This window comes from Lactuca virosa, chromosome 3 (assembly GCF_052849685.1).
Source record: "Lactuca virosa cultivar CGN04683 chromosome 3, Lactuca_virosa_CGN04683_v6, whole genome shotgun sequence".
In the NCBI taxonomy this organism is placed as follows: Eukaryota; Viridiplantae; Streptophyta; class Magnoliopsida; order Asterales; family Asteraceae; genus Lactuca; species Lactuca virosa.
In genome coordinates, this window is record NC_136428.1 from 91,455,658 (window position 1) to 91,468,346 (window position 12,689).

The 12,689-nt window shown below is 38.0% G+C and overlaps 3 protein-coding genes across 3 annotated transcripts; all 3 read right to left on the reverse strand.

The window, feature by feature from the left end:
* Nucleotides 1-2,731: 2,731 nt before the first annotated feature.
* On the reverse strand, nucleotides 2,732-3,466 carry LOC145163825 (uncharacterized). The gene has a single exon (XM_079082576.1). The coding sequence runs from the start codon at nucleotides 3,464-3,466 to the stop codon at nucleotides 2,732-2,734; it is 735 nt and encodes a 244-aa protein (XP_078938702.1).
* Nucleotides 3,467-4,914: 1,448 nt separating this feature from the next.
* On the reverse strand, nucleotides 4,915-7,306 carry MEF22 (mitochondrial editing factor 22). Its single transcript, XM_079085098.1, has one exon. The coding sequence runs from the start codon at nucleotides 7,246-7,248 to the stop codon at nucleotides 5,083-5,085; it is 2,166 nt and encodes a 721-aa protein (XP_078941224.1). The 5' UTR covers nucleotides 7,249-7,306; the 3' UTR covers nucleotides 4,915-5,082.
* A 1,718-nt stretch (nucleotides 7,307-9,024) lies between these two features.
* LOC145162483 (fasciclin-like arabinogalactan protein 21) lies at nucleotides 9,025-10,320 on the reverse strand. The gene has a single exon (XM_079081617.1). It carries the CDS (start codon nucleotides 10,270-10,272, stop codon nucleotides 9,226-9,228), a length of 1,047 nt encoding a protein of 348 aa, XP_078937743.1. The 5' UTR covers nucleotides 10,273-10,320; the 3' UTR covers nucleotides 9,025-9,225.
* Between the last annotated feature and the right edge of the window lie 2,369 nt (nucleotides 10,321-12,689).

Sequence of the window (12,689 nt, forward strand, 5' to 3'; positions counted from 1 at the left end):
AAGGATCAAGAGGAGACTGAAGGATTCGAGTTTGGTTCATCATTTGCAGTCTTTGAAAGGTATAAAGTATGTGCCTTGCTTTCTTGTTTGCTAGATCCCTTTTTGGGGAAGATTTAGGGATTTTTAAGCCATATGAGGTAGCCAACCATGATTGCAAACATGGTTGGGGGTCAAGACTTCGGATCTAAGTCTTGGGAAGGGTCACAAGGCAGATTTGGGTTGCTTTTGCACTCAAGGAAGGCCCCATGCAACATAAGAGCCATTTTAGAGCCTTTTAGGCTCAAAAGTCTCATGCATGCACGTAAAGTTCAAAACTTTACGTGCTAGATCGAGCTTAGGGGCTTGGATCTATCTTTTGGTCAAAGGTTGTACATCAGAAATCGAGGATTTAGGGTGTGGACGTTATCGACTCGGCGAGTCCGTTCTTGGGACTCGACGAGTCCAAGGCATAAAGTCTCATGACTCTTGAGGGTCAAAAGAACTCAGTTGGGTGTTAGAAAGGTTGTAGAAGGTCCGAAGGAGTGACCCAATGTATTAGACTTAGCCTTAGACCTGGAGTTCATGGGAATCGATGAGTGCTAGAACAGACTCGGCGAGTCCAAGGCAATCTCCTTATGGTTGAAGATGAACTCGACGAGTTGTTCATATAACTCGGCGAGTCAAGGTCAGAACTTGTTCATCAGATGAAGGTGAACTGGACGAGTTGTTCATACAACTCGGCGAGTCAGATGAAGGTTCATTCGATGTTCATATCGAAGAGGAACTCGTCGAGTCGTCGCTAAACTCGACGAGTAGGGTCGTGGATGAGGACGGTTGAAGAGATAGGGACTCGACGAGTTGGCGGCCCAACTCGGCGAGTCGGGTCAACTGGAAGTTGACTTTGACTTTGACTTGGACTTGGTCAGGGGTAAAATGGTCATTTTACCCTAAGAATAGATATCAGACTCTGATTAAGTGTTTTGTGGGGGTTATAGCCGGAGGATTTCCGGAGCAGCAGCAGACAGAGATTTCCCGCACAGATTATCAGCAGCTACTCGTTCGAGGTGAGTTACCTTCCAGTAGCGGTGGGTCTACGGCCACAATGCCGGCCCACCAGTAGAAGTTGTATGTTGGATGATTGTCTTTGTGATATCATCCAGGTTTGCTACTACCTAATATGTTATATGTTGGCATGATATGTTATATGTGATAGCAATAGAGTTCGGTTGTTAGGACCGAAGGGTAGGTCAGGCACCCCAGATATGTCTGACAATATGTGATGATATGTTATATGCTAGCATGATATGTTATATGTGATAGTGGTAGTAGAAGGGGAATAGTCCCCAAGTTCGGTTGTTAGGACCGAAGGGTAGTTCGGACACCCCAGATATGTCTGATAGTATGTTTATGTTATGATATATGTGATAGTAGTAGTAGGGGGTGGAATAGTCCCCGAGGGTCGGTTGTTAGGACTGATGGGTAGGTCAGCACCCCAGAACGGCTTGACACGGGTAGGTCGGCACCCCAGAATGGCCGTACCGGGTAGGTCGGGCACCCCAGAATTGCCCGTAAGTATGAATGCTATATGATTGTATGGTATGTGGTACGATGGGGGAAACTCACTAAGCTTCGTGCTTACAGTTTATAGTTTTGGTTTCAGGTACCTCTTCAGCGAGGGGGAAGGAGCTGGCGCGATAGCAGCACATCATACACACTCGCATTGATTTTCCGCACTTGAGATATTTTGGGATTGTACTCTGACATGATGCTATTTTATGACTTGGGTTTTCAGACATGATATATTTATGTGGTTTTCTTATGAATGCTTTTATAATCAGTTAATTAAAATGAAATTTTTGGACTCGAAATTTGGGATGTTACATGGTTTCTTAGTGAACTTTGATTTCACACATGTTTCAGATTTTTCAAAATCGTTCGTGTCATATTTTAACATTCCTTTAGTTTTCATTTTTTCAATATTTTTAACATTAGTGTGAGCTAAACGTTTATGCCATAAAGAAATTGAACAAACAAAATAACCAGAAAAGTTCACTTCATTCACATTAGCAACCAATCCACCAATTACATCATTATCAACACTTGACACACTAGCAACACTAGAACTACCACTCACAACACTATGACCACTCACACTACCCTCATCACTAAGGCACAAACGATACATCCCTGAATAATTGTTCGCCCTCCCAACATATCTTTTGCCTTTAGTGATCACAATTTTGCCTCTCTCAAGCACCATCTTGAACCCACCCTTGTCAAACTTGTCTGCAAAAACCAACCCTTTCGAGACAGTAGGGACATGAAGAACATCTTGAAAGGTTACCCATTCACCACGTGTGAACTTCACTCGAACATCACCTCTTCCTTGAACTTCAGCTCTGTGGCCATCAGTACAGACAACTACCGTCCCATGAGGCATTGGGCGGTAAGTACGGAAGCTCTCTCGTTGCCCACAAACATGCACGGTGGCTCCAGTGTCCACGAACCATCCTCGAGCACTGATTGCTCGGGTAAGGGAGGAGATCATAAAAATCTCTCCAAGGTTCATACTTGCCACCATGTCAGTCACCTGCTCGACTGCATGTGCTACCGGTCCTGATTTGCGATCCTTGCATTCTCTCGCATAGTGCCCAATCTCTCCGCATATGTGGCAAGGTCCGGCCCTCTTCGGCTTTGAGTTAGGATTCTGATGTCCCGATTTCTTGAAGTTTTGTTTCTTGGGTCCCAAGTTCTACTTGTTTTGTCCCCCGGACTTGCCTTTGTGACTAGAACCCCCAGCTAACACGTGATGCACACTCGATCCGACTTTACCACGCTTGTCCCTGATGCGAGTTTCCTCCTCAATGCGGAGGTGTTTCATCAGATCATCCAAGGAGTAGTCCTCAGATTTATGCATCATTCTCTTAGAGAAATCTTTCCACGAGGGTGGCAGTTTTGCGATGATCGCACCAACCTGAAAGAGTTCTGGAATAGAGATGGAGAGTGGGTTTAACTTGTTGACCATGACTTGGAGCTCATGCACTTGCTCCATGATTGATTTGTCATCAGCCATTTGAAACTCTAGGTACTTAGACACAAGGTACTTGTTGGTACCTTCCTCATGTGCCTTGTACTTAAGTTCCAACGCATTCCATAGCTCTCTTGGATCTTTGACCGGCGCGTAAAGATCATAGAGCCGATCAGATAGGGAGTTTTTAATGTGACTCACACAAAGTTCCTCAGACTCTCTACGCAGAGTCCTTTGCTTTTCCAGTTCTATGATGACCGCTGGGTCCACAGTTTTCCCCGCCTCGGGAATTAGATTAGCAGGAATTGGTGCCAGTTCTGGGTCCAACACAAAGGCAAGCTTCAAGACATGAAGCATGAAATTGACCCTTTCGGCCCAACGGGTGTAGTTCTGACCATCGAATTGGTCAAGTTTGGCAAACTCTTGGTTCATGAAGTGGAGGCTAGCAGTAGTGTCCATTAGTCTGTTGATTGATCACAATAATAAAAAACCTTTAAGAATGTTGAAAATCAAACTAATAGACACGCAAGGAAACCGATAAATAATATTGAGAATTATATGTCGATTAGTTGCGAATTATAGATCCCATTATTATTATTATATTTACCAAGTTTCGTCCAAAACCAGATCAATCCTTCAAGAGATTATAAGAAAGGAAGAAGAAGACTGTCCTGTTGTTGGACGAAATTAAATGCAAGACAGAAAGTAAAACCAACCTGTAGATTGTTGATCTTGAACTTCAGATAACTGCACGGATCGAACTCCTATCCTTAAAGGTTTTTACTTCGCTTCTTCTGGCTGTATGCAACAGAGTAAAACCCCAGGATTTAATGCAGACCTATCGATCTTCCAACAGCACTGGAAATCGACAAACACAAAGCGAATACTCGGAAACCAGAAAAAAACACAGAGAGTGGGAGAGAGGCTTTCAATTTTCGTGAGGTAGCCAAATGGCTCCTAGGGAGCAGTATTTATAGGTATCGAAACCCTAGAAGGCATGAAACGGGCCCCCATAGGCCGGCCCCAGAAACCCTAGGGCGACGACTTGCTCTCCAAGCAAGCCGTTTCTTGATCCTTCTAGAGACTAGAATGCCCCGATGACTTATCCTCCACGAAGTTAACGGATCGGTCAAACCGGCTTGACCCGAACTCGTCAAAAATAAAAGCTCCTCAGCTTCCAACGACCAATGCCAAGTGCGCATTGCGGCGTCGGCTAGTGCTAGGCTAGGTGTGCGCGTGGGCTTGGCTCATTCTTTTGATCCACTAAAGCCTTTGAAGGCCTATCAAGGGAATAAGCTTATAAACCCACAAAAGTTTCTTCCCCCACGAATGTGGGATACAAAGGAAATTGCCAACTTGCAAATCCTTTATATATATAAAGTTCCAACATTTTGTTTTATCTTGTTTCACTAATGTCTTATGGATATAAGATTTATCTGTTAAATAAGACTACATAATGCCAACAATAGAATTTGATGAATGTTAAAGTCTTTAAATGACAAGTTATTTACCGTTTTTCCATTTTGTTAATACGAGTATACATAAATAAGGCTGTCTTCTAGTATATTCCAAAATCATTTTTCCCTATTATTTGTCAAGATTTATAATTTTCACAATTTTAACCATTTTAGCATTTTAAAATGCATAATTGTAACTTTTTCAAAGTATGTTTCTTTAATCGATATTCTTGTCAATATTATATAAATTCAAATACCCATAAGAGTTTTATCCAACATATATAGAAGTATTTTACATATTCTATCAATTACAAAGAAAATAATTCATCTTTGTGTATAATAAAAAGTTCCTGTAAATTACATGTTGGCAATTACCCGTAACACTAATTAAGTCACTAACACAGGAGCATCATTATAGCCATAATGGAAAAACTCAATCGAATCAGAGACTTCAGACATGAAGACTTACCCATGTTAAGATAATTAAAAACACAACAATCAAGCAATACATTCACATTTCTTTACTTCCATTTCCATATACACCTTATCAAACAATCAAATAAAAGACTCTGATTCTGAATCCAGTTAAATAAGCAACGACCCACTCAACCAAATTCCTCACCAATAATCTCCACAAGAACACTCTCCATCCTTCAAATGATGAAACCGATTAGCATCCCTAACAACTATCTCCCTCTTTTCAAGTCTTGAAATCAGTTTAATAGCAGCATGACAATTCACACATGCACGTAAATTTTTAGTTATCCTAAGTGTAGTTCCAAAAGGAGTACTAATAATCCCATAAGCAATTGCCAATCTTTCACTATGATTCCACAAACTCTCCTCCATGTCTTCATAACTCAAGTCATGTAAAACAGACTCCATATCTGCAACAAATCCAGCCTCTTTCAATCTCCTATCCAACCTCTTATGCTCCTCAAATATTTCATCCGATCTTGGATGCGATCTATCCCCCATACGAAAAACATGAAGCTTCCCTTCAATCTCTATCATACTACACCCCATGTCTTTACTCAATCCTCTCTCCTTCATCAATACACGAACCCTAGCTACACCACTCCACATATACACTGAAGCATAGAGATTTGACAGCTGTACATAATGTCCTGTATTGTAAGGGTCTACTGAGAAAAGCTGCTCAGCAGAATATTCTCCTAATGCCACATGGCGATAGATCCTACTCGCACTCAAAAGTGCTCCCCATATTGACACACCAGGTTTTATTGGCATGTTTGTTATAAACTCATAAGCTTTGTCTAAACACCCTGCACGACCTAAAAGATCTACAACACACGCGTAATGTTGATGACGTGGCACAATACCATAGTCTTTCATACTGTTGAATATTCCCCAACCTTCTTCTACAAGTCCTGCATGATTGCATGATGTAAGAAGCCCAATGAAGGTGACATCATTTGGACTCATATTAGCTTGTTTCATCAAGTGGAAAAGATTTATGGCTTCTTGTGCCTTCCCATGTAAGCCATATCCAACAATCATGGCACTCCAAACAACAATGTCTTTGGTTTTTGTTTCATCAAAAACTTTTCGGGCTAAGTGTATGCTTCCACATTTTGCATACATGTCAATAAGTGCTGTGTTGACAAATACATCGAATTTATAGTTACTTTTGTCAATGTATTCACCCATCTTTCTTGCTTCTTCAAGTGATCCCAAATGGGCACAAGCCAAGATTGTAGAGCAGACTGTTACAGAATCTGGTGTTAACTTTTTTGACAACATTTTTTGGAAAAGTGTTATAGCTTCGTTGGAGTAACCGTTTTTTGCAAAGCCAGAAATCATGGTGTTCCACATAATCACATTAGATATCTCCATTTCATCAAATAGTGATTTTGCAATCATAACATGCCCACATTTTGCATATAAAGTAGTGAGAGCTATCCGTAAGTCGGGTTCAAATTCAAGTCCCATTTTGATCACACAAGAGTGAAAAGATTTCCCTTGTCCCAAATCTTCTATGTCAGTATAGGCACTGATAACACTAACTAAAGTAATCCAATCTGGTTGCATACCATAACTCCTCATTGTTTTAAAGATTCTTAGAGCTTCAACTGGTTGTCCATTTTGAGCATAAGCTGAAATGATGCTAGTCCATGATACAATTGTCCTATCACCCAACCCTTCAAAGACAATTCTAGCATTATCAATTCTACCACACTTAGCATATACAGCCACAACCCCATTCTGCACAAACACATCTGCTTCAAACCCACGCCTGAAGATCTGCCCATGTACAGCCTTACCAACTTTCAAGGCAGCAGCTCCTCCACACGCCTTAAGTACATGAGGCAGTGTGAAGCAATCTGGCCCAACACCTACCTTTTGCATTTGGGTGTATAACGTAATAGCTTCTTTAAACATGTTTTGCTTGGAATATCCCCGAATCATGGCGTTCCATAGAAACACATATGGTTCAGGAAATTTATCAAACAGCTTGCGTGCATATGATATCTCCCCTAGATTAGAGCTGATATGGATGAATTTCGTGACAATGAACCCATTGCACTGAAACCCATTTACAATTATCCGGGAATGAATTTGATGGAGATGTCTCCTGCAAGTTGATCTATCAAGAAGAGAGGTGTAGAAAGATTCGGAATTGAAGTCGCTATCATAGATATTCCAACGGTTGGTCAGTTCGTGATCTGTAAATGGTTGGAGGTTTGACGTTTGAATCTTTGTGGATAGATAGATTCGGGGAAAGGTCGTCAATGTTTTTGGAATAGCGAGACTTCGAACCATGTTAGAAAGAATTGTGACGATTTTATTTTATTTTTCAGAAACCGCGAAAGTAACTAAAATATTTTGAAGTGGGCAAAATAACCGCTTACAAATATCTCATAATTGGTTTATATGTAGAGTAAAACACAAAACAAACGTTTCTTTAGTTTTCAAGGTGTAAGCACCAAAAAAAAAAAAAAAAACTATATTTTTTTCAAAATCTGGTCTGACCATCAATTTTTAATATAAGTTTCAAAAAAAAATCATTGTTTTTTCGGTAAAACATTGCAGCACGGCCACTGTTAGTTATTAGAGCCGTTTTTAATTACGAAAAAAAAACTATATTTTTCCAAAAGTTCGGTTTAACCACCAATTTATGGGTGATTTTTTTAGTACAAATACAGATAATAGTGGTCGCGATAAAACTTTTATTTAAAAATGTATGGTGTTTTAGCACAAATGAAAATTAGGTATTTAAACCGGAAAGAACAACAAAATATAGTAGTTTTTCCGTCATTAACCCTTCTTTTAAATAGCTAAAAATTAAGAAAAACTACTTCCTTTTGCCATTTCGTAATTCCTCAACCAATTCGTAGCGTACACATATAAATAGTCAAATAACATCGTATTGCCTTGCGAAATGTTCATCACCTTGATAACTGTTCTTCATACAAAGAAATGGCAATTTAAGAAAAAAATATTTCATAACGTCAAAATACTATATTCTATAATATTTTACATGTATAATCATAAGAATAACTAAAAATGGTCCGGAATACATTTTGTAGGGGCTAAGAGCATTTCTAGGCTAGCTACCTTTTGATAAACTCCTACATCACTAACTTGAACATGTGATCCGCTTTCCAACGAATTTACTACATCTCACACGTTTTTACTTATATAAGGGAAGAAAAACCGTTAGACTAAAATGTTTAGCCCCCTAAAACATTGTATATCTACACAATAACATGTACAAACCACGTACACCGCTTTTAGATTCCAAAACACTATTTCACAACAATGTCATTTATTCACCATTTGGCATATGACACTTAGCACCCATTTTCGGACCAACCCATCATCGTTCCAACCAAAGAACAATATACAACGTATTAACTATCATTCCTTTCATTCTTATTTCGGTTCCGACAACACTTATTTTCAATTTTTCCTGTTTAGGCAATCTACTTTCACATATAGTGATTTTCGCAAACATCTTTCCATTTATAAGTGAGTGTTGTCTGACACAATTTCATTAATCATAAGTGAGTGTTTTTTAACACCATTTCATTACCAAATTCAGCAACTTCATCACTAATTTACCTCATCAAAGTTTTACATCCAACACTAAAAGCCAACAATTTGATCTTTAGTAATTAAATCATCTTGCTAATACTCATATGTGAACTACCCATTTATCTCCAAATATTAATTTCAGCATACATTTTCAATTTATGAACAAACCCAATCTAAATAAACTCTACGCATGAAGCTTAATTGTATTTGAGATCAATGTGCTATAAATGATTTACAACATTTTTAATTGAAACAATCCCTTTTCATTAAAAATAAATAAATAAAAATCTGATATAAGGAGACTTTACATCTATTTGTCTTTTTATTAGAAGGCAAAACGTATGAGATATAACGAGACTTTTACGGTTTTTGGGTTATGCAATTTGCAAATAAATTATTGGTCATATAATTATATTGTTATAGATATATTAAGTTTGTTGATCTTAGTTTAAGCTTAATTAAACAATACAAATGGAAAATTTGGAATATGATAAAGAAAAGTACAAACAATTTGATGTAGAAATGTCAATAACCTCATGACTTTACAAAAAAATGCAACAGCTTTTCGTTATCTCCAAAAAGTGAAATCAAGATTCGAACACATGCAGAAAAATTCAAGAAACTATACAAACCCTAATTTCGATCATGAAGAAGTAGCAGAAACACAGACAATAGATGAACATATGGTATTTGGGGATTGATTTACTGGGGCACAGTAGAAACCTCATACATGGGGAATGCTCGTGCGATTCCATGCACAACGAAACTCTTGGACGAGAACAAATCCGGTGAAGTTATCTCCACTCTATTGATAGAAAGCAACTCCTCAGAAGGATTCTTGACAGTTTCAGTGATTCGAATTTCTGTACCTGGACATAATGTCTTGAGTGATGCTCCTTGCCGCATGGATGCCAAGTGTTTGAAAGAATGCTTCTTCGGAACTATATGAGATTTCACGAATTTCTGCAGTAAAGGTTCAGGCATATCCATCGCTTCGATGATCGGAGGTGCAAAGATCGTCAGTGACTTCAAATTTGGATGCTCTTTGAAAACCCCATCAAGAACAGTGTGCAACCCAATTGCGAAAGGGGCGAACCCGGATGAGTTCAGGAATTTGACCAATATTCCCCATTCAACCTTGTTCTTGGTGAGATTGACTTTAGCAGCGACAATTCCATGTGAAAAATCACTTTGATTCGCGTTGCAAATGGGCAACTGTGTGATTTGTTGATGAAATTTGAAAGAAGCAAAAGGACCACTGACGCCATGAATCGCGACTGGTCCCTGGAGAAACATATCAGGATGAGTAATCAACACGTTGTTGATTTCAAGAACTCGATTCTTTTCGTCTTTTTTAGTGATGGATATCTTTTGTTGTTGAAACGTGGTGGTGATGCAGGTATTGAGGGGTTTATCGAGCAGATCTTTAATGGTGAGTTTGGAAGGGGAAATATGGTAAGTGATGAGTTGTATCGTCATGAATGGAGGTATTGAGAGGTTGGACATGGCGGAGTCAGGAATGGCGAAGATGGTGGACTCCCGTGATGAGAGGAAAAGGTCCGGTGAGATGTGGAGGAGGGTGGAAATGAAGTTGAATCCGTTGGATCGGAGCAATTGGGTAACATTTGATACAAGATCACGTGGTGGATCTTTGTGGTGGCGTACGTGGTGGTGCTGTGAGTGGATGATGATGGCGGTTATGCCGGCGAGAAGCATGGTGGCGAAGATGAAGAATAGGACTTTACCCATATCAGAGAGAAATTACAGTGTACGGAAGAAGAAGAAGAAAGAAGACGACGGATTTGCTAATGAAATGGATGATAGATTGCGGGGAAACTTAAATAAATTATTGCTAATATTTTCAAATGAGCCCCCTGAATATTTTGATTACGTCACATATTTACCCAAGCTATATCCATCTAATATATTTGTCTAATAAAGAATAATTTTTTTTTTTAACATTTACTTTTTTAAAACGGCGATGACCACAAAAATTGTTATATCATTTCTGAATTTAGTAAAACTAGTGCATTTTATTTTTAATTTTATTTTTGTTAAATTTATTGTGACCGATAAACTTATAAATAGAAATGATATAAATAGAAATGAATTGATGATGACGCCTATATGGCTGTATCAGTATAATTTATTATAAACTTATAAATAGAAATGAACCGATGATGACGTCTATAAAGCTATATCAATGTAATTTATTATTCAAACCTAGAAAATATAAAACAGTTTCAATGTTAAATGCATTCATATATATAAGAGTAGATAGTTGACTACTTCTCCATCTTCTGAAATAGTCACTCGATCTTTTGCATCCCCATTTTCTTTTGTTTCAAGCTACGATCGACGCTCAATTGATTTGTACGCAAAACGCGAAAGATGTGGACTTCATGACCAAAACCCTTGTAGAATTTTCATACGATGCTTAATTCTCATGTATTTGAAATAACTATTGAATAGATGTGGTATGTAATGATTGGCTTGCACTCACATTATTAATTGAACTCAAATTACTAATTTAGGTTACATAGAACTTAATTGGTCTAATTTATTCATTAAGTAGTTTTATATAATTCTTAGGAATCAATTGTTCGCACCCAAACAACTAACGACATTTCCTAACGTCACAAACATTTATACGGGTTGTGTAATTTTGGTCATTCCATTTAAACAGCAATGGAAATGGACATGCACACCTCATTTAGAGCAAAAACATCCTAACATACAACTTTCATATATAATTTGATCAAAACCCCTAGGGAATGACTTTTTATTACGTAAGATAGATATCATATAATAAAAACAAGAAAATTTGAGTAAACGGGCCGGCCAAAGGGCAGCAGCAAGGCAATGGCCCAAGCCACCAGTGGGCCTACGCAGCAAAATCTTAAAAATTATTATGGGTACTATGTATTAGTTTTAATTGGGCCAAATATTAATGTCATTGTGACTTGTGAGCGGCTTAGCCTAGTAGGGACTGGGAACGAAGTCACTAACGCCAAAAGATTGAATACGCATGAATTAAAGCGGGCAGTAGCAGAAATCTCAGAGTCACATTCGCCAAAATTGAAGCAATAGGTCATTCAATCAGCGAAATTGTTGATCCGGTTATCCACTTCTGACCTCTTCTCGCGAAATCTTTAATCTCACAGTAGCAAAATTGAAGCAAGCGTTAATCAGTTAATCCATTGATCGTTCTCCACCTCCTCCTTCTGACCTGTTCTCGAGTTCACGTTGTCCGACTATCCTCCCCTCTGGTTGAGTCTCGAATCTTGAGAGTTGAGAAATCAGAAACGGTAGTAGTCATCCGTGTATGTAGTCACGCATCAGGTTGGTTCTCCATTTCTCCTCCTTTTAGTTTTTGATGAATGATAATTTTGAAGAATTTTTTTTTATTGAAATCGATTTATTGTATCTTCTCTATTTCAGACTTATTGATCGATCAAGTTAAAGAGAATTGTAATTCTATAAAGTGATTGTCGGCTCTTTTTTGGTAATAGCTTTATTCTTTTCTGAATTTAAGACTAATAATTTTCTGAATTGGATTTATGTTTAGGTAATAGACTAATAATTTTTGGGAATTGAGTGAACGTGTGATACTTTTGTTGAATTAAGTGAATTTTGTTTTGAATGCAGGAAAAGTTTTTTGAAGCTCTAAGCAGAGTAGGTTTTGTGATTTCTGTTTCCAATTTCTTATTCAACATCAGCCTCTTCCATACATCAGGGGCCGAACAAGACTTAAAACTAGAGGGGCGGAACGTTATCTATTTTTTTTTTACAAGCCATGAGGAGTTTTAATATTAAGAAATACTTTTATATATAAAAATTACTTTAAAATAATTAAAAAACTACGATGTATTTAAAAATCACCATAATTGACGTGTATTATGAAAATAAAAACTAATAACATTAATATTAACATTAACATAAAATGATATAAGATACCAAAATAATTTAGATAAAACAATTAGGTTAAAAGCATACAACACACACTTCAACAATTTAGGAGTTGGACGGCGGAGAAAACTAAAAAAGTAGGCAAGAACATAATCCAGGCAGTAACAGGCTGAGAAAAAGAGAACTAACTGTAATGAGTAAAGTGAGGTCTAAAGAAATATAACCATTACGGTTGACAATAGATCGACGGGTAATGG